The sequence below is a fragment of the Elgaria multicarinata genome, chromosome 1 (genome assembly GCF_023053635.1).
Source record: "Elgaria multicarinata webbii isolate HBS135686 ecotype San Diego chromosome 1, rElgMul1.1.pri, whole genome shotgun sequence".
NCBI classification, from domain to species: Eukaryota; Metazoa; Chordata; class Lepidosauria; order Squamata; family Anguidae; genus Elgaria; species Elgaria multicarinata.
Window position 1 is genome coordinate 182,149,256 of NC_086171.1, and position 21,858 is coordinate 182,171,113.

Here is a 21,858-nt window from a genome sequence, read left to right on the forward strand (position 1 = left end):
TAGCCCCTGAGAATACAGCTCCTGGCCACCCCTGGACCAGAGTGCAGCAGCATTCATGGTGTTTGATATGTTCAGTTATGCCATACAGTAGTACTTAAACAATAGCGCATCTACATTCAGCTGGTTTCCTTTTCATGCTAATTGTTTGAAAAAACAATGTTTTGCAGTTCTAAAGGATCTCCTATAAAGAATTCACATTTGGGATGAAATCTCCAAATGCCTGCAGCAAAACCCATGTTGTGGTAGCGGATCTAACAGACCAAACTTCATTAGTGACATCCAAACTTCCGCATTGCTTCTGAATTCAAAGCATGCACATTTGCAAATTCAGGTTTGAATGCTACATTTTGGAACTCACACAGACATGGCATCTAGCATACAGGTCAGGTAAACAAAGACTTGGGGAACCGGTCAGGCTGCAGAGAGGATGTCTAGTCATTTGTCATGACCCCCCTTCAATGGAAGTTTAGTGTGGTGGAAACAGCATCGAAGTAGATGCTGCCATAGCTTCACTTCAGCTTCTATGACAACTGTGGCAGAGAATATCTTCCCTTGTGCACTGTCACATTATGCTGGATGGCCAATCAATGGCTGTATTGCCATCTCTAATGCTTCAGTTTGTTCTTATAGCCAAAAAATGCTAGCAAAGCCATGACACTGTTCTGGGTGAAAGTCCTATATCAAAATAATGGGAGGGTGTCAGTGCTCTTCAGGAGAGGATGGCAGCGATGCATTCAAAAGTGCTGCCCCATCCCCATGATTGCAGAAGAAAGGATGCATTTCACATGAATACATAGGAAGAAAGCTACATTGAAGGGACTGGGATGAGGGAGGACAACCCTGGGAGGAAAAGGTTGTCTTTGAAAATTAGTGGTTGATCCATCCACATGCTGGTTGCCTTGAGGGAACATCATGAGGATATCAGTTATTGTTCATGATCCACCAGGAAGCTAAGGGAACAAATGCAAGAAGTTCACAAAACTCAACGAGGCAAACTGGACTGCAGTTTATTCTAAAACATCAGCTCAGTTCAGACATCACAATCTTGGTCGGATAAACCAAGGTTTATTAGACTGAGAATAAGCCTTCTTTCCACACACTCTACCCTTGCCCTTGTTTGCCAGCTCTCTGTGCTTCTGTTGTTGCTTGTTAAACCTTAGTTACACCAGAATCAGGAAACTGTGGTTTAACAAACTGCTCAGAAGCTCTGGCTATTGAGCAGTATAGAAATGTAATAAATAAACAGTCCTGTCTTAAGTCCCATTTGTCACCTTGGTTATGCCAACCAGTTATTTCAGCAATTTGATCCAAATATCCTTCCATTCTTTCCTGATGGAACTCAAGGCACTACACATAGGTTCCCCAGACAATCTCCCATTGGCTCACACCAAAACCAGACCTGCTTCATTTCAGCAAAGCTCCTGCCTCATGCGTGTTCTTCTGACCATTACAGCATTGACTGTAAGGTAAAGGAGCAGAGCACTACAGCGTAGACTGCTCATATTTCTTCCTGGCTATAATAAGAACAATACCTAGAGTGCTTCAGCCACTTGGATATATTTACATGGTTTATCGAATTCTCTATTCCTGCCTGTCTAGTAATTTTCATTTCTTATCTTTTTAAAATATAGACTTGATGCTCACTGTCTTGGTAGTAAGCCATACTGAACTCATAAACATGTAAACAAGCAACAGGGTCAGGCTGCATGGCTGTTAGTTCTGAAATTCCCAACAGAATTTAGATGAGAACAGGTACACACAATGAGTTGTTTCTGAAACAATCTTCTATGCTTTCAGAAAGACTTTTAAAAAACAAATTATAAAATGAGTACACAATGACCTGTAGCATCAGGGGCTGAATGTGATGTTAGCTTGGGAGTCAAGGACACACATACACACACGTAAAGCGGTATCGGACTGTGTTGTTTCATAAACCCAAATGGTGCTAGCTCAAAAAGTGCTTGCACAACCGGTTGCACACCGCAATACACAACCAGTTGCACAAGTGTGCGCAACCAATTTCACAATGGATTGTGCAAGCATAATGCTTAACGTCCTGCACAATGAGTTGTGCACCCACACTTGCACAAGTGTAACTTTAGTTAGATTCTCCTCTTGCACATAGTTTGGAACTTAGCTTACGCTAGTGCAATGCCATTTGCACTAGTGGAATGACGCAGTTGGATACTGCCCAAACACACACACACACACAGAGGCATTCCTGATACAGACCACTCTTTCCTCACTGCTAGTAGCAGCAGGGACAGAGTGATCTTCTATGAGGATTGTTGGGGGATGGAGTGAAGAGGAAAGGATTGCTGAGAGTGGCAGCGGAAGCCAGAGTATGCTTGGGGGCTGCATATGATCCCTGCAGGTTGTGCACCCCTGCAATAAAAGCTGGAAGCAAAAACAAAAGAAAACAAATCTGTATGGAACATTATTCTACCTGGAAACAGCATGGTGGTCAAGAGTTCTGGAGAGTCCAATAAGTCAATGATGGAACGTTGGAACTTCTTGCTGTAGTCTGATTGCAGGTGGCTGCAAAGCAATGAGGAAGGTTGGAAAAGTGGCAGGTGCTGTTGAACCTCACCTTGTATGGTTGACGTACTAGTCTTCGCTTAGTCATAGTAGGAATCTTTCACCCCACAGGGAATCTACTCCAAATTTTGCCCACCTGAGGACTTTTGAATGACTGCTCCCTGCCAACTTTCATCCAGAAAAACGTTTTGACAATTGGAGGGAATAATTGCTGCTCTGTTTGTCTGCAGACTTTAGGAAGTGGAGGCTGGTGGCAGTAATGGAGTGGAAGAGGCCAAACAAATTGAAGCTTAATCCAGATAAGACAGAGGTGCTCTTGGTCAAAAGGCAGATCAGGGAATAGTGATTCAGCTTGTGCTGGATGGAGGCCATAGCTACATGGGGCAAAATCCCAGGGCGATCCCCGGGATCGTCCCTGTGCATTTACATGACACACAGGGGATCCCGGGATCAGGGAGGGATGATCCCTCCCTTGCCCTGGGATCTCACCCTACCTGGTTTTTCCATGGTCTCGGGAATTGTGGCCAGGCACCATGGTTTGTCCCAGCTCCTCACGATTCCTCACAAGGAGCTGTTACCCGCACACAGGGCGCAGAGCTCCTCAGGAGCTTTGCGCCCATTGGGGGTGGGGTGAGTGGGGGGAAAAATTATTTTAAAAAAATTCACTTACCCTTTGCGCATGAGTGTTCGTGCACTGCTGTCCCTTTAACCAATAAATAAATAAATAGCTGGCGCAACGAGTCTCCATCTGAGGTCGTTGCGTGCCACGTGTGAACTGGGGGAGATCTTGTGATGAAAAAATTGTGAGATCTTCACCCCTCCATCCCGCTAGACTGCTAGGTCTAGCTAAGGCCGGGGTTACACTCCCCCTGAAAACAGAGGTTTGCAGCTTGGGAGTACTCCTGGATTCAGCCCTGAGCCTGGATGTCTAGATGTCAGCAGTGGCCAGGAGTGCATTTGCACAGTTAAAGCTAGTGCTCCAACTGTGCCGGTCCCTAGAGATGTCTGACCTGGCCATGGTGACACATGCCTTAGTTACAACCTGTTTGGATTACTGTAACACACTCTACGTGGGGCTGCCTTTAAAGAGTGTCCGGAAACTCCAGCTGGTTCAAAGAGCTGCAGCCAGATTGTTGACTGGGGCTGGTTACAGGGAGCATACAACTCCCCTGTTAAAACAGCTCCACTGGCTTCTAGTTTGTTTCTGGGCACAATTCAAAGTGCTGGTTTATTTCCTATAAAGCTCTACACAGCTTGGGTCCAGGTTATCTGAAAGATGGTATGCTCCTATATGAGCCGGCTCATGCTCTGAGATCTTCAGGGGAGGCCTTTCTCTCAGTCCTGCCATCATCACAGACACACCTTGTGGGTACGTGGGAGAGGGCCTTCTTGGTGGCTGCTCCAAGGCTCTGGAACTCCCTTACCAAGGAGGTTACACTAGCTCCCTCATTGCTATATTTTTGGCGGCAGAGAAAAATGTTTTTGTTCCGGCAGGCATTTGGGAATTATTATTTATTTATTTATTTATTTATTTATATAGCACCATCAATGTACATGGTGCTGTACAGAGTAAAACAGTAAATAGCAAGACCCTGCCGCATAGGCTTACAATCTAATAAAATCATAGTAAAACAATAAGGAGGGGAAGAGAATGCCAACAGGCACAGGGTAGGGTAAGCAGGCACAGGGTAGGGTAAAACTAACAGTATAAAGTCCGCACAACATCAAGTTTTAAAAGCTTTAGGAAAAAGAAAAGTTTTTAGTTGAGCTTTAAAAGCTGCGATTGAACTTGTAGTTCTCAAATGTTCTGGAAGAGCGTTCCAGGCGTAAGGGGCAGCAGAAGAAAATGGACGAAGCCGAGCAAGGGAAGTAGAGGCCCTTGGGCAGGCGAGAAACATGGCATCAGAGGAGCGAAGAGCACGAGCGGGGCAATAGTGTGAGATGAGAGAGGAAAGATAGGAATACTCTGGACCTGTGTTAAGGCATTTGATTTTTTATTATTATTTGCTTTTTTATTTTTTAAAAATGTTAATATTACAGTGGGTTGAATTTTATTTTAAATTTTGTATATTTATATGTTTTAATTATATATGTTTTAATTTTGCAAACTGCCTTGAGTCCCAGTATTGGGAAAAAGGCGGGATATAAATAAACATAATAACACTAACAACCACCACCATAATATAAAAGGACTGTCCATAAATGATACGCTACTCCATTTTAACCTTAAATAAATCTGTTCATTTGCACAACTTTGTTAACTCTTCCCTACTTTGGGGTGTTGTTGTTGTTGTTTCCCCAAACATTACATGGAGACTAGAGTTGGACTGTAGAACATTGAAGGGTTCCTCCCATTCCCACTACTTGAACTCAGGGGGCTATTCTCACAACCGCTACCAGTGTCGATAATATATTGTTCAAGATGGATCAATGGCGGCTGTGCATTGTTTATGTTTGTGTGTGTGTGTGTGTACATATACATACACACATGAAAAATGGTTACGTAAATCCACTTTAGATTACTTTCCTCTGCCACCATAGATCTGTAAGGAATCACCAACCTTCTCCATGAAGCCACGTCTTGCCAGAACTCATAGAGGATGAAGCAGGCATCACTTGTCAGTTTGTGGGCAGAGACACTACAGGAAAAGATGACAGGCCATGAGGAAAAATGTTATCGCGACCTATCAAGCAGTGTGTGGCATATATAAATGAGACTCCAGTGTCTAGAGCCAGTCTGACTCTTGTACCATAATTACTTATCTTCAGTGACTCATGGGTGAGCTTTTGTTGTAGTTCTCACACAAAAGATAATTGTCTTCATGTGGAGGTTAAAGAACTGCCAGTGCCTTTTAAAGGAACACTGGGCTTGTTGTGACGTCCACATTAATTACAAAGAGTGTATAAAGTAGAATGACGGACATCAACACTTTTATCTGATACTTGGAACTTTCACATCACCTTGACTAACGAAATTAGTAGACATAGTGATAACCTTTATTTGCAGGAATTAATACTAGCCATACTCTCCACTTGCTTGACATGGGGTTGCTACTGTTGCTGCTTTCTGTGGCAGCTCCATGTTGAACCTAATGACCTGGTTCACACATAATCCAACCCACGGTTTCTTTAACACATGGATGGTTGCCCTATCCAGGGTTTGCTTGGCACATGATCAAACAAACCATGGTTTGTTGAATCTTTCTTTCCCACTCTTTCAGTGAGGGGAGCTTCCATTTTTCTGAATATTTTGCATCTATAATTCAGGCAGTTATTAATATATTTCCAATTGCCAACCGTGCTTTCCAGCAGCAAATATAATTATGGAACTAGGAAGAGGGGGATGGAAGTCTGATCTCACAGTAATGTGAACACACAATTATAAATAGCGAATTTGCATCCTGTGCTTCTGTTGGTTTTGCCGTCTATACAGGAAAAGGAGTAATAGTACTTCTTTGTAATGAGGCTGTCTCTTGCAGCACAGTATTTATCTACTTTATGGGGCTCTTAGGCAGATGGCATAGTTCATGGATGTTTGTCAGGCTTAGAATATAAAGCAGCCCTGCATAGACTCTATGTGCTATAAATAACACCTCCCTGGCTGTTTGCAAGTGAGTTAAGGTTCACATGCTGAAGATGGAGAGTCCAACAGAAGCCACGATGGCTGTTCTTAAACATGCTTCTCATCCAAGGAACCTATAAAAGTCAAACTTGGAAGACTTACTGTAGGCAGCTGCTCTGTCCAGCTGTGGTTTCTGTGTAGGATTGCAGAGTTTGGCGGAAGGCCTCCAGTCCACTTTCTGCCACTGAGATCTGTCTCTGTGCCACAAGGATGTGCTGAAGAAAGGGGGAAGAGGTGGCAAGTAGGGAGAGACCCAGTTCTAGCATGCTACATGCAATATTAACAAGTGTCCCTGTGCAGGGTGACCATCTGGAAAGGAGGACAGGGCTCCTGTATCTTTAACACTTCTATAGAATTTCAACAGGCGTCATTTGTATGCATGCAGCACCTGGTGAAATTCCCTCCTCATCACAACAGTTAAAGTTGCAGGAGCCCTGCCCTCTTCTGTAGCTGGTTAATAGCACGCTCATGACTCGCGGATGTTCCCTGGTCATTTTGGTCCTCCTGTGCATCTTCTGCACCATTTCCCAGTTTTAGAGATTTTTAAAAAGACTAAGAAAAACCAACTCTTCTGAAAAATGTTGGTATTTATCTATATTTCCTGCCGTGTGTGGGAGAAGTTGTGCTACAAAATGCCCACTAGAGGGTGCCACCCCATCAAACTATATTGAGGCTGTACAAGCCATGTGGTCACTGTTCTCTTCCTCATGTAATTACAACTTTTCGCAGAAGAGGAAGAGATGCAGGAAGCACAGCTCAGTAAGGGAATGCAAATTTCCCCTGTCTGAAGGAGCTTAGGAGCCTTAGGAGATGCATTTCAACCTTTCAGAATGGGGCAAAACTGCACAAAGGCCAGGAATCCACCAAATGATTAGTCGTTGAGGGGAATGGATTGGGGCCAGGGGAAGGGGGTTGGCCATCTGAGGAACCCCAAAGGGTTGGATTTGGCCCTGGGACCTGAGGATCCCCACCCCTAACTTACGGCAATGTAAAGTCAATATTCTTCCTGCTGCCACTTGATGAGTTGTCAAACAAGCAACCAGGAAACCAGCCTGTTGGCTTTGCATTTGCTGAGTACGGTAAATGAATACTTGAGACGGACATCACTTTTCAAGCCACATCCCCCGTTATTGACATAGCGCACGTGGTACTTTGCAGAACAACATAAGTAAAGGTCAGGTCCCTGTTTCAAGGAGCTTATAGTCTAAACTTAGGCAGCAAGGAGTGCAGGCAACAGAGAGCGGGGAGGAATTGTCACAACGTTGTCACAACATTGCGTCTGCCTAGATGCGTGCTGTCACAACTTAAGAAGAGTCCTTCTGGAGCTGCTCAAAGAGCCATCTAGCCCAGCATTCTGGTTCTGATTGAAACCACCCCACTGACACCAGAGCCACCAGCCTCCACTGCTAGCAGCCATTGACATTCTTGTCTTATAAATGACCCCTATGAATGAAGTTTATATTGCTTTCCCTCTAAGGCCCTACAAAAAAGAGCTGAAGGACAGAAGCACTTTATAGGTTTTCAAGAAGTCATCTGCCTGCATTTGTCTCCTCCCTATTTTTGCAGTCTCTATGGCAGGTGTTTCATAAAAAAATACGCTTCGTGAGACCATACATTGACATATCCCATGGATCTATTACTAAATAAAAATCATATGTGAAGTTCTAGCAGCAAAATAGAACCTTATGTTTCCTGACCTGACCATTTCAGGGCATTTTTAGCTATGGTTTGACTTTAAACCTAGAACTTCCCCCCCACTCCCCAATATGAAATACTGATGCATCTTTTCTCACCCTGGCTGCATTATGTTATAAAAAGTTTCAATTCTAAAATCCTGTCTTCTATACAACTATCAAAGGTATAGGAGCCCTGCCTTTTACTCGATCTGGTTATCAAATCCTCTTCTTTTGTAACCACCTATATTTTAACCACCCCAGTATTCCTATCACATTGGCTGAAGAGATTTGCTCATTTTCGTTATCACCATTCTAAACAAACTTACAGAATCTCTTCCTTTGCAGACCACGTCATCTTTCAGAGGCTCAAGTCTTGGACTCTGAGTAGACAGAAGTGAAGAATTCTTGCAAAAGGAGATAATTTCATGTGAGTGGGTTAAACCTGTAATTTCCATCATGACCATCCTCTTTACTGGAAATTCACAGTCACTATACATCCAGACTAGTCTGCCACAGAAGTTAAGTGGAAGCAGAAACTCTGGATGGTTTGCCTGATGATATGTAACAAGAAGCATAACAGAACAGATTTGGAACACAATCCCATGGAAGTCCAGCCCATCTGAATTTGAATGTTTTCTAGAGGCAATGCCAGCATTTTGACTGGTGTCCAGAGATAAACCAATGGTGGGTCCAGCAGTGGATTATTTGATGCCTCTGTCATTATTTGATGATGGAAATATCAAATGGAATCTCACATGTGTGAATCAGCACAAGAAGACCATACATCTTCGACAGAGCTTTTATTTTTCCTGACATCCCTTCCCAATTAGACTACTGCAATGCACTCTGCGTAGGGGCTGCCCTTGAAGACGACTTGGAAGCTGCAGCTGGTGCAAAATGCAGCAGCTAGATTGCTGACTGGTACATCTCATGAAGACCATATAACACCGGTCTTAAAAGAATTGCATTGGCCCCTATATGCTTCCGGTTGGAATTCAAGGTGTTGGCAATGCCATTCAGAGCCCTAAATGGCTTGGGACCTTACTACTTGAGGGAGTGCCTCTCCCTATATATGCCTGCCCGAGATTTGAGATCTTTTGGAAGAGCCCTCCTCTGCGTCCCACCAAAGCAAGACATACATTATGGTGGTGCATGGGAGAGGGCTTCCTCTGTTGTGGCACCCTGCTTGTGGAATACCCTCCTCCTGGAGGCCCAACTGGCACCAACACTGGCTTCATCTCGGCGCTAAGTTAAAATGTGGCTTTTTATCAAAGCCTTTGGGGGGTAAATTCTCCATGGTTACATATAGTTTTAATTGTTTTATTGCTTTTAAAAATTTCTACTGGTTTTAATTTATTAACGATTTAATACATTTTTGCTGTGTAAATTATTTATGCTTATATTGTTCTGATTTTAACTGTAGGCCACCCTGAGATCCCAGTGATAATAGGGCAGGATACAAGTGTTAAATAAATAAATAAATAGGTGGGATGAAAGAGAGATGTTAGGAGATGAGTCAAAGGATATATGACAGGGGTGAGCATCCAAACTTCATGCCACCCTCAGCCGGTTTTCAAAAGCCCTCAGCAAGTGATCAATTCACACCTCTGGCAAGAGTCATCTGTCCCTCCCTTGGCAGCTCATTGGACAGGAAGAAAGAGGGTGGGAGGAAGAGAGGGAAGGAGAGAAGAAGGTGACAGAAAGAGAGAGAGAGAGAGAGAAGGGTGGTTGCATCCTCTGTTGGACTTCTGTACCTTTCCATTTATTATATTTCCCAAGATTCTTTAACTGCTCTCAAGACTTTTCTCTTCTCCCAGGCATTTAATAGCATTTAACAACATATGCTAAGTTTGTTTGTTTTTTAATGGACCCCAGAACTGTTGTTGTTTAAATGGATGCTGTTGTTTTATACTGTTGTTTTATATTTTGATGGTTTTAAATTTTGTATACTTTTTAATGTTCACTGTTTTTAACTTTTGTAAACTGCCCAGAGAGCTTCAGCTATGGGGCGGTATATAAATTTAATAAATAAATAAATAAAACTGGGTACAGTGTCTCTTAAACTGGTTCAAAGATGGGTTTCAATTGTAGTGTTCCCATCTTAAGAAAAGATACAAAGTACAAAACCAAAATCAAGCCTTCCAACCCTTTGTAAGGAGTATTTGGGTTCTGGTGGTATGTAAATTGGCTTTGTGAGACTGAGCGGCAGATGTCAGCATGGGCCTAATGATAGAATTTTATGCTCAAAGACTCCCTGACTTGAATTATGGAGGATATATTAAGAGAGAACCAGAAATGGAAAAACAGAGATGATGTTAATACAAACTAAGCTGTATTTGAGGCCAGGTCCAAACCAGAGGCAAATGAATTTGCATTCTACCTCTTATTAGTTTCATTTGCAGGCCCACCTTACATTCCAGTTTGTCAATGAGATGCTGTAACTGGTTGATCTCAGATGCCCACTGGCTGTCCGCTTCCACACAAATACCTGGATGCAATGCAAACACAGAGAAGTCTGAGCTGAAATCACAGGAAGGCAGCTTACAGCAGCAGTTCAGTGAATAGGGAGTGTTTCAGTCAGATCAAAAGTCAGACAGACAGCATGCACAGCAAACCTTCACTCTTTCCTTTTAGCACCCATTAGACCAATTTATTTGCTTTTTATTCCTCCTCCACCCTCCATAATGTTTTCTTTATGAGTTTAGATATACCGTATTTCTTCGATTGTAAGATGCCATTGATTGTAAGACGCACACTAATTTCAGTACCACCAACAGGAAAAAAACACCTAAGACACACCTGCGATTCTAAGACGCACCCCATTTTTAGAGATGTTTATATGGGGAAAAAGTGTGTCTTAGAATCGAAGAAATAGGGTAGTGAATCAAAGCGGGCATTAGCTCTGTTCGGAGATCAGCCATGACTACTTCTGAAGCTACAGTATTATTCGTGGGCAGACTTCCTTATGCCACACCTGTAATGGAAAACTGCAAAAGGGGAAAAGCTTCTGCCTGCTGTCTTGGAATTCTTCCTTGTGGCACCCTTTCATGTACCTGAACAATGCTAACATGTCTCCCTCAGGCTTCTTTTCTCCAGACTGAACATCCCAAGTTCCTTCAGCCTGTCCTCACAGGGCATGCCCTCAAGTCCCTGTATCATCTTTGTTGCCCTCCTCTGAACCTGTTCTAATCTGTCAATGTCCTTCTGGAAATATGGTGCCCAGAATCATACAGAATACTCCAGGTGTGGTCTCACTAGTGCCGAGTAGAAAGGAATAAAGACTTCACGTGTCTTTGATACAATGCTTCTTCTAATGCAGCCCAGAACATTGTAAACATCCAGGATGTCTCTCATGCTTCCCCCCACCTTATCGTGCTTTAAAAGCACACTATTTAAATCAGCTATTTTAAACAAGTGCAGAATTGGTCCTATGTAAAGCTGGCATTGCACTATAATTTTGCCACTAGATGGTGCTGTTTCATTAAGGTGAATGGAGCATGCAGAGAAAGGAAGAATTCAATTCAAACAACATGGCTGTCCATGGCCACCTGTGTAATGGCGCTGACTGTAATCCCAGAAAGAAAGCAGAAGCATAAACCCCCGATAAGGAAGTGGGATTTTTTTAAAAAAAAAATGTAGAGAAATGTAGAAAAAGTAATTGAAATTGTTGAGTAATTAAGTGATCAGAAATGAGGTGATACGTCTGGCTGTGTGAACCTGCCCATTGTTATTTCTGGTTTAGGAATTTGTATAAGAGTTCATGTTGCTGCATTCTCTACCGAGACATCGTCATGCCTTGTTTTTATGGAAACCACCCTCTCCCCCTGCCAGCAAAGCAGCCTCATACTAATACAAACACTGACAATAGAAACGGGGAACCTGTCAATACCTGTGGTCAACATCCCTGAATAAGGATCTGTAGGAGACAAGCAGATGTTCTTCTGAACTCTACGACCACATCTTTTTATCGTGCGTGGCCCAACAAGAGCTTCTGGCTTGTTCACATTGTTCCTAAAAAGCACAAAAGCAGCACAATACATCCTCAAAAGCCATTGCTTGTCTCTTTAAGGGTGCTTCTGGACAGATGGTGGTGTGCTAAAAAGCCTCATCTGAAAGCATCTTAAGTAAATTTGTGCAAGCAAAATTCCCAGTTACTCATGACGGAAGCAAAACTTGTGATTTACTTTTAAAATGTGTGGGTATTCACATGTGTGTTATAAAATTATATAATGTAGTAGCACCTGAAAACCTCAAAATAATGCTACCAAATGTGTCCTCTTTGGTAGGATCAGATATAATAAGAACCAAACACAGAGGGCTCCCCATTTCTGTGGATCGTTTCTTATTGGCTGCAATTATTATTGCTGTGTCTGTAATAACACGTTTGTCTGGCAACTCCCAGAATTGCACCGCCGCAGACAGCTGGAAATGCAGGAACTGTTCTTAAAAGCAGTGATTTATTGTCCCTCTTGGGGAAATCACCCTACTCAGCCTGGAAGCTGTATTCATACTGGATGGTCCACAACATCAGGGCCAGCCTGACCTTTAGGCCTAGTGAAGCGGCTGCCTCAGGCCACTCATCCTTGCTGCAAATTCTAAGTTATTTCATTTATTATTGTCACATTTTTTAACTGTCAAGAGGGGGGGAAACACTTGAGGGATGTTCTGCCTTAGGTGCTAAAATAAGCTGGCCCAGTTTGGGTTACTATGTATCGTGACTTGGAACTGGAGAGGGCCCCATTTGCTTTTCTGCCTCAGGCAGCAAAATGACATGGGCCAGAGCAGACACCGGTTCTGTCATTTTACCTGACAACGTTGCAGGGAGATCAGGGACCAGCAAAAAATAAAGCTCCGTGAATGTCAGGGCTAATCCCTCTGGAATTAGATAAGGACATGGTCTGACTCTGAGGCCTTATCACTTGGAACAGGTTGCCCAGTGAGTGCTCCCCTTATTATTTTGGCTTCTCTTTTACCGCTCTTATCAGGACTGGCATCAAGGGCTGGTAGGCATGGTAGGGCCCCTAGCAACACGTCCCAGCAGGGGTCCACTGTCCACTGCCCCTGAGGGTTGCTGCTCCTCTTCATCATTGCAACCTGCTTGTTCGCCTGCCTCTTGCTCTTGCCCAGATAAGCGTGGTGTTGGGAAAGAGGAGCACGGGATGCCAGGGCCTACCTGTTCATGGGATCTCTGCCTGTCAAGCAAGCAGGTGGGAGCAATGGCCAAAGAGGGGATGAAGAGCAATAGCAGCTGTTGACAATGGCGGTGAGAAGGTAAACTCACTGAGGGAGGGCCCCCAATTGAGGACCTCTCAAAACCCTGCACCAGCCCTGGCTTTTATCCACCCCAGCTAGGTGTTGTACCTTTCTCGACCAGCCTGTTCTTCGATGGTGTCTGCAGCACACTCCAGTGAGATCTGCAAGGACTGTAGCTGGTTCATTGTCTCCCGCAGTATGAAGCGGGTCACAAACTGTTCCATCTTGGTGGAGTTCTCATATACCTGGAGAGGGGAAGACATGAGGGCACAGCTGAGCACTGATAGACAATCTTTCCTAGAACTGCTATAGTCTTTCTGGCTCTGGTCCAACGTCCCACCAACGACCCAGATAACTTCAGCATAGGCATGCATCCTGGTAATTTTTTTAAAAAAAATTAAAGGTCATTTATTGAATACATAATCATAAAGGATATTATTTTTATTCATTTATTTATTAAACAGTGTACACACTGATGCCCAACACCGTATTCAGCTTGCCTGACTGGGAGGGCCATTACAGGTGTGTGGGGTGTAGTATTTATGGTTCCATATATCTGAAGAACTTCCTACAGCCAGCATACGAAGAATAACCTTTATTTCAAGTGAGTCACGATACATACAAAAACTGCCTCTCCCATGTCAGGTGAATGCATTTATACAAATCACTAAAACACTCACTCAAGTCAATTAACCCAATCAGCACACAATCATTACATGGGGGGAGGGAATGAGGAGGTGCTGCTCAAGCCCTAGCATTGGTGGGGCTTTGTGGTGACACTGGCCAGAGGAGGGGCTTATAAGGTGATTTTAGCCTTCAGGGGCCCTCCTCTGTTCCTCTTTGAAGTGTGGCTTGTGGCAGAGAGGCTTCCAGCAGAGCAATTCCTTTTCGGTCCTGCCGCCTGGAGCAACAACATGCTGGCAGGGGCGGTGGCAGCGGAGCAGTTGTAGGGCAGCTGGAGGACTGTTCTCGCTGCATCTGGATCTCCCTCTGTATCCCTACTCAATGGTCCCCTCAATTCGGCGCCTATTGTTTGAGACATTAGGATGTGCCTGGGCACACCTCTTGCGCACACCTACGACCTTCAGCAACTTAGGCTCAGAGATAGTGGGTAGGTTCACACAACATGCTAACTCACCATGGGTTATTGTATTGTCTGAATGCAGTGCTTTTTCCACAGGGTGGGTTATTGTGTTGTCTGAACGCAGTGTGCTTTCCGAAGAGTGGCTTGTTGAGCATGCACTGTAGTTGGTTTTTCTTGAACAAGCCACCTTGAGAACCCATGGCTTGTTGTTGGGTTGTTCAGGGTGGTTATCAAGCCACACTGCATGGTTAACAAGCAGCCCTGTGGAAAATGTTATGCGTTCCAACACTGAAACCCCCCCCCCTCCCCACAATAGTTCTGAGACAAATTCAAATCTCAGTCAGTATTACACGGTTGTACTCTAACTTCCAAATAGTACATAAACATAAATCTTTCAATATCCCCAATAAAAATAAGAAATAACACATAGAAATAAGCATTAACTACTGGACTATTTCCATAGATAAGCAAAAGGGTTTGTGAGAGAAGGTCTGCACTGTTCTTTATGAGGGATATTACCTATAGTTTTCTGTAAAGTCTCTGGAGTGTAGCTGTAAAAAAAAGGAGTGCTTTTCCTAACATCATTGATAAAATGTTAGGGAGCCTGAAATCAGAACGCAGGAGTCTTGATTTACAGTTCCAACCCCCTGAACCACAGAAAATTGGAACAACCTAATATGGACTCTGAGTGCTACTCAAGATTACTTTTGTTCCACAACAAATGCATAGTTTTGTTAATTGTGTGGAATCCAGATCTCTTTCTTCAACATAGTGCTTCAGATGCTGGTATCTATTGCATTTGTAAGGTTGAGATTCAGTGACTGCAATTAAAAATGGACCTTTGAATTAGATGTAAGAAATGGATGTTTTGTTCAAGGCCAAACTGTTTTGAATTACCAGAGTACGTTATTTTGGGAAGTGACCCTGATAAAATAGATTGGAGGAGATGGAGCAAATCTTTCTTATCTATTCTTTCCAACCTTTGCAATGTTCTACAGAGCAACAATCCCTTATATTTCTTTTCTTGAGAATGGTCCAATCCATATTTATTTGTGGTGGGCTTTTTTGTTTTGTTTTGGTTACACATAGACCCAGCTTTTCCTTTTTTTTTTTAAAAGCCCAACATAGCAAACAGCAATTTAAAAAATCCTCATAACATTATTAAGCAATAATACATCTAATGTTTTTTTTTCTTTTGTAAAAATACAAGATTAGAGCAGATACAAATGCCAGCTAGTTAAAAACACAATTAAATTAAAATACAGATTAAAACACAGAGCAACGAGAAGAGAGGGAATCAGTTCAGTTGGCCAAACATTTGTTTAATAGAAAAGGTTTTTTGTCTGCCGGAAGAAGGCCATCCACAAGGGTGTAAGGCGGGAATTAGCAGTGAGGGCAAGATACCATAACTAAAACAGCCTAACTGTTGATGCCATGGCTATCCTCTCTACTTCTCTCTTAAACCTCATACAATGTTGCATATTTATGCATGGTGGGGGATTGGGATTGCACCAGATGGCACATCCAACATCCTTTATGCCAGTCCCAGGCAGGACCCCATTTTTTAAAATGTCCTGGCTGCCTGACCCTTTAATTCTATTCACCCAACACAAATGAACCCTCTGCCATCTTCCTGTGTCTGTTAGCTACTGTTTAAATATCCTGGATTCTGTTAAATCCAAAGTTGCAACATTTGCTTAGCCTAACCAATACTAATTTCACATAGAGAGTTGGGCTTTTTATTTGTAATGGGGGTGTGTGGGGGTGTATGAAGGGCAAATACTACAATTACAGGCCTTTTTCCATTTTAAAAATGCTGTAATTTATCTTGACCACTTGGCAAAGTCAGAAAAGTTAAAAACATAAAGAAATCACATTGGGTTGGAATGCAGACATAGGGCCTGTTCAGACAACACGCTTAGCCATGGTTAGTCCACTAACCCTTTTGCAGCAAATGGTTAATGAGCATGTTTAAACCATGGTTATGTAGCCACCATGATTAAAAATGGTTAACATGACACGCTAAGCCATAATGTTTAGCTCAAAATGCTTAACTACTGTGACTTAGTGTGGTGTCTGAACAGGGTCAAAGGCCATGGCTAGACCAAACAACAACAAAACCAAAAATAATGGGGAGAGGAGGAGAGAAATATCATTGGGATTTGGTACAGTTGTTAGTTACTTTCATTTGAGGTGTTAATTTCTCCTCTGCAATTAAATTCATACACACACACACACACACACACACACACACACACACATCATTGTTCTTTATTTGGCAATGAAAATGAATACTATAAAATACTTTATCCACCCAGCTATGCTGCAGGCAAAGAGCCTTTACTTTGGCACATAATTGAACAAAGGAATACACTTTATTAGCCATGCAACCAGGGCACAGGTAATAATGCAATACTGTGAAGCTTCTTGCCCAGCTTTTCCAGATAATGAATAAATGACAGAGAGATGATCTCTATAAAACGCCTACTTCATCCTCATCCATCCAGATAAATTACTTTTGTGTGAACAGACCTATTAGTTTTGACCTGATTATACAATTGTGGATTCAGTTCTGTAGCATAAAATATTCTGTTGAGACACCATCTTTTCAATACAACATTTATTAGAACACAGTTTATGCTGTGCAGAGAAATTAGGTGCTGAAAACACAATTTAAAGCAGAGAAATGGTGCTTGGGGTGGGTTACTGCCCCCTGCACACTTCTCCCTGAAATTGCCTCCCTACCCCTGCTTTTCGCCTTGCAAGGTGAACTTCTAGTTTTGAATCCTTGTTGGCCCCGTTCAGAAGACTGGCAGAAATGTGGAGGGGAAAGCACTGTAGAGCAATGACAAAGGAGGAGGCAAACTCAGGACAGAAATGGGAGGTGGACAGAAGGTGTTGTCCTCAAGATACTACTCTTATGGTTAATTTGTTTGTTTTATAGCTCCCGAAGAAGGAGGTAATCCCTCCAAAACGCATTGAGCATAATAAATTTATTTCTGTTCTGAGCACCGGAGTTTGCCTCCTTTTTTGCCACCCGTTCAGAAGACACCTTAAACCACAGCTTTAAAGCTGTGGTTTAAGGTGTCTTCTGAACATGGCCCTGCTTTCTGACTTAACCACCATGGTTAAAGACTTATAGTTTAAGGTGTCTTCTGAATGGGGCTGTTGAGAGAAAAGCAACAGGTGTGTGTGTGTGTGTGTGTATATACAAGCAGAGGGAGGATTCGGCATCCTCTTGCTCTCCTACTCCACAGGAACGCCCCCTCCTACCCCAGATAGCTCCTTTAGAGTTCTGGTGGGTTCTCACTGCCCCACAGACATTGGAGCTCCTGATTCATAGTCTTCACATGCCCTGTAGAGGTCCCTGGAACAGGGGGAGAACTATGCCAGCTTTCGCCCAGGCATTAATGGGAAGGAAAACAGTTTAAGGAAATAAACAAATACGTCACACTGTGGCATGAACTCAGCAGAGCTTGGGAAAGACCATTCCTCTGCTTTTGGATCTCCACACCTGCATTGGTGGGATTGCTCTGTTAATTCTCATATTAGCAGAACCTCAAAATAAACCTTTTTCCTGCAAATATCTTGCATTTTCTTCTTCTGAAGGACATGTAAGGCTGCTCACATTTTAATAATCGAAAGCTAACACTCTTTGTTAGAAGAAAAGGCTATCTGGAAAATGTACAGTAACAGACAAGAACCAAATAGAGACTCCAAAAATAAACAAATGCACCCTAATGCACAGACTCCACAATGAAATTGACCAATTAATTAAAATCAGCCCCTACCAATTCATCACCTAAGCTTTAGCCGGTTTTTAGCAACTGTTATATTTACAGATGTTTTTCTCTAGTTTTATTTCTTCCTTGCTGTCTTCCTTGCTTCATTCGTGTAGTGATGCTTAAAATAAATACAAACAATATCTAACAATAAGGTTTCCCTATATAACTTTTTATTAGCCATTTCCCATAAATTGAGATATAATATGAGCTTTCACTTCTAGTTAAATACAATCAGCACTACAATTATTTTTCATTTGTTAGATGAATGGAATGTGAGACCTGGCTCTGAATTATAAACAGAGGTACATTGTGTAAGACATTGAGGTTAGCAAGCAACCATAAATTACAGGATGGATTTTTAACAAGAGAATCAATTCACCTACAGAAGACCCACATGCACCAATTTATTACTACAATTACTTGATTAATTCATACAGAGTTTTAGAGGGATGCTTGCCCTCTGTGAAAGAGTACTCAGATGATAAGTTGCTACCATTTGGTGGATGAAGAATGGGGACCTGCCCTGGACTAAAGTTCTACATCTGTCATTGTGTGTTTTTGAGCAACTTGTGAACTCTGAGACTTAGTTCCCCACTTGTAAGCAGCCGAGACCCACGTGGAGATTTGTAGTGTAGCTGCCAGCCCAAAACCGTAGCTGGGGAGAGACTGGAGTGTGTGTACTTAACATTCTGGTCTTCTCTAAATGAGCGATTTATAGCATGCTCGTGACTGGCCACTTACGAAAGTTTGCAAGTTGATTACATGATGTCGTTAACAACCAGGACATCTCCAGCGGTTTCCCCCAGTAATCCCATTTTTTAAAAAAACACAGAGATACTGCATTATGTAATTATCACATGATTTATTCCGCCACTATATGGCGCTGTTTCATTTAAAAGAATAGGATTTCCTTTTCAATTCAAAATCACGTGATCCCTGGTAGTCAGTGTCTGAAGGAGCCCGAAGTGAACACAAAAGACCGAAGACATGGTAAGGATATGGGATTTTTTTCTTAATGTAGAGATGCCCCCAAGTCTAAGGACGGGTGACATAATTTTGTTTCAGTTCATTTTTGTTAAGAATTTACCCAAATTTGCAAAGTTCTCCATAATGGAACAGAAAGAGTTGAGATTAAAAAAAAAAAAAAAAATGAACGTGGAAAGAATCGAAACTGACACATTTGTCCATTAAGGCCCATGGATTTGAGTGCTTAGCTTTCAAAAGTCTGGCTTTCAAACCCTGTGTATTCAGTCATGGCTGTGGCGCTGAATTAGGGTTGCCACCTTTTCTTTTCTGCCAGGCTCCTCCTGTCAGGCAGGTCCAACACATTCCTCTCCATGCTGAGAATAACTGTACCTACTGAATTCGGCCTGTGAATATTGGTGAGGATTATATTTCAGTTCTCTGTCTTGGTGAGAATTTACCAAAATTTGCATCCCCCCCCCCCCCCGCATGTTTCAGAGAAAAAAACTTGATTTTTTTTTTAAAAAAAATCTAATATGGGAGAAAGTGAAACTGACAGATTTGCCCATCCCAATTTTGCAGGAGGAGGGAGAAGACTCGCCCATACACACCATGTTTGTGGAAGAAGAGGAGGAGGAGGAGGTGGTGGTGGTGGTGGTGGAGGAGGAGCTGGTAGATGTGAAGCTGAGCTCAGAGAGACTTACCTAAAGCCACCCACCACCCATTCAGTTCATGGCAGAGGAGAGATTTGAAGCACAGACTTCCTAGCCAAGTCTCTTAGCCACTATAGCACACAACCATGGCCTGAACTGACATAACTGATGTTGTCATTGGCCTGCACAGACTAAAATACACCTTTGCACGGGTGCAACTTCACAGCAGCTGCCTTACATACACTGGACCTGACCTGCTTCCTGTGGCAATGGCCAGGAATTCATTCATTTACAAAATTTATAGACCACTTCTCATCTAAAACATATCCCAAAGTGGTTTACAAAAGAATAAAAATAAACAAAACAAAAACCAACCGACAAGATCACACGCATACATATACAACAGTATTATGAGGTTGCTACAAAGATTTCTATGAAATATTCCCTCAGTCTTTAACATCTGCTCAGATGGTGCTCTGAATAGTAACCCTCTGCATCCAAGGACAAAGGGAGATAAAGGCCTTAGCTAGACCAGACTATATCCTGGGGTGACTACTGGGATCGTCCCTGTGCATCCAGATGACACACAGGGGATCCCAGGCTCAGGCAGGGAACAACCCTCCCTGGCCCCGGTATATAGCCTACCCCTTCAAGCCCGCTATTTCCCATGGATTCGTGAGCCCAAGACCGTGAGCATGTGGCCTGTTTTCGCGGCTTTTCCTGGCTCTGCGCAATTAGTCGTGCGGAGCCGGGAGCTGTGCCCATCGGGGGCAGGGTGGGGGGAGTGGGGAACCCCTTTTTTAAAAAGATAAAATAAAAACCCACTTACCTTTGTGCACGATCGTTTGTGCACGTCATCCCCTTTAAAGGTAAAACAAAAATGGCAGGCGTGATGGCTCACTTCGTGAGTCGCCTCGCCTTACGTGTAAACGAGGGCGACATCCCGCGATACTTGCAGCGCGGGATCTCCCCTCGTCTATCACGGATTTAGTGGTAAGTCAACCTAAGGCCAAAGAGGCAGGCAGGAAGAGGGATTTTGTTTCATTAGGAGCCAACACACTGCAGATGAGAAAAAGACCATGAAAAAGCCAATGTACAAAGCTACATGTTCAATAAATGCCTAAAACATGCCAGTGTTGAGGCCTGATGTATCTCAGAGGGCGAAGATCATCTCACAGGGTGTGTGCCACTGCAGAGAAGGCCCATTTCCATACTATTACCAAAGAGGAGGTCGTAGGCTGCAGCATGGACAATAGGGCCTCCACTGAAGAATGTAGTAGACTGGGAGATTGGTATAGGGGGAGACATTCCCTGAGGTAACCTGGTTCTGAGTTGTATAGGGCTTTGTTTATTCAAGCACAGTAGCAGAATGGAAGCCAGTGTAAGTCCTTTAGGACAGGTGTATGTGTGGTAAGGCCAGCAACCTAGCAGCGACTTGCCGTACAGGAAGTCCCCCATGGATCACATTACAGTAATCATGTGACCAATGCATGGATCACAGTGTCCAGGCCATCACAGTTCAGGGACAGGTGCAGTTAGCATAGCAGCCTAAGCTTGTAGTAGGCATAGATTCCATCACAGTCAAGTCCACCAATGATAAAATGGAAAATGAGGGTATGTGTAGCTGATGTGAGTGTGAACACAATGAAGTCAGCGACAATTGATAAAGGTTGAAAGGCATTTTGCACATCAGATGTGTCAAGAAAAAATAGTACTGCTAATGGCAACATGACTTATAAGTCATCTATTTACAACACTTGAAAGAAACAATGCAGTGAAGAATAAGAACTTTTCTACATGAGGCTACATGTATCTGCTTTTGGTTTTGTCGCAGAATTGAGATCTGAGCACTACATGAAGAGCATTTTCTTTCTTTCCTGCTTTTCCGCTACATAACCTCTAGGTGTGGTATAAAAGAACAGCACAACTTCACAAGAGAAAAATGTGTTTTCTTTTGCTTTCACAAATAATACCACATTTACTCTGCTCTAAAAAGTCTTGCTGAAAGTGCTGTTTAAAAATAGAAGTGAAACTAGAGGGTCATAATGTTATCTGAAAAACCCATAAACAAGTGTGCATAGGGAATGACAAATGCACAGTAAATGTCTTTTGTAGAATGGCTCTGAGTATCTATAAAAGGACACCTCACGAAAGTGTCAGAAGTCTGATTTTCAACAGTTAATTGATTAACCAACTGAAAGCATGTCTGTTGCCTGAAACCAAACCTAAAATACTCCAGTCATTAAGTGTGTCATCACAACAAGTTTGATTACAGGGAGCCGTC

The 21,858-nt window shown here is 42.9% G+C and overlaps 1 protein-coding gene across 1 annotated transcript in view; it reads right to left on the reverse strand.

Moving 5' to 3' along the window:
* Positions 1 to 544: 544 nt before the first annotated feature.
* The window catches only part of NECAB3 (N-terminal EF-hand calcium binding protein 3), a 105,378-nt gene continuing 84,064 nt past the window's right edge, over positions 545 to 21,858 (reverse strand). The window contains exons 6-13 of the mRNA XM_063119908.1: positions 13,198 to 13,334; positions 11,726 to 11,847; positions 10,245 to 10,324; positions 8,163 to 8,216; positions 6,263 to 6,375; positions 5,100 to 5,177; positions 2,447 to 2,538; positions 545 to 950 (exon numbers count right to left, since the gene is read on the reverse strand). Of these exons, the coding sequence (XP_062975978.1) occupies positions 922 to 950; positions 2,447 to 2,538; positions 5,100 to 5,177; positions 6,263 to 6,375; positions 8,163 to 8,216; positions 10,245 to 10,324; positions 11,726 to 11,847; positions 13,198 to 13,334 (705 nt within the window). The 3' untranslated portion in view covers positions 545 to 921. The remainder of the gene's footprint in view (positions 951 to 2,446; positions 2,539 to 5,099; positions 5,178 to 6,262; positions 6,376 to 8,162; positions 8,217 to 10,244; positions 10,325 to 11,725; positions 11,848 to 13,197; positions 13,335 to 21,858) is intronic.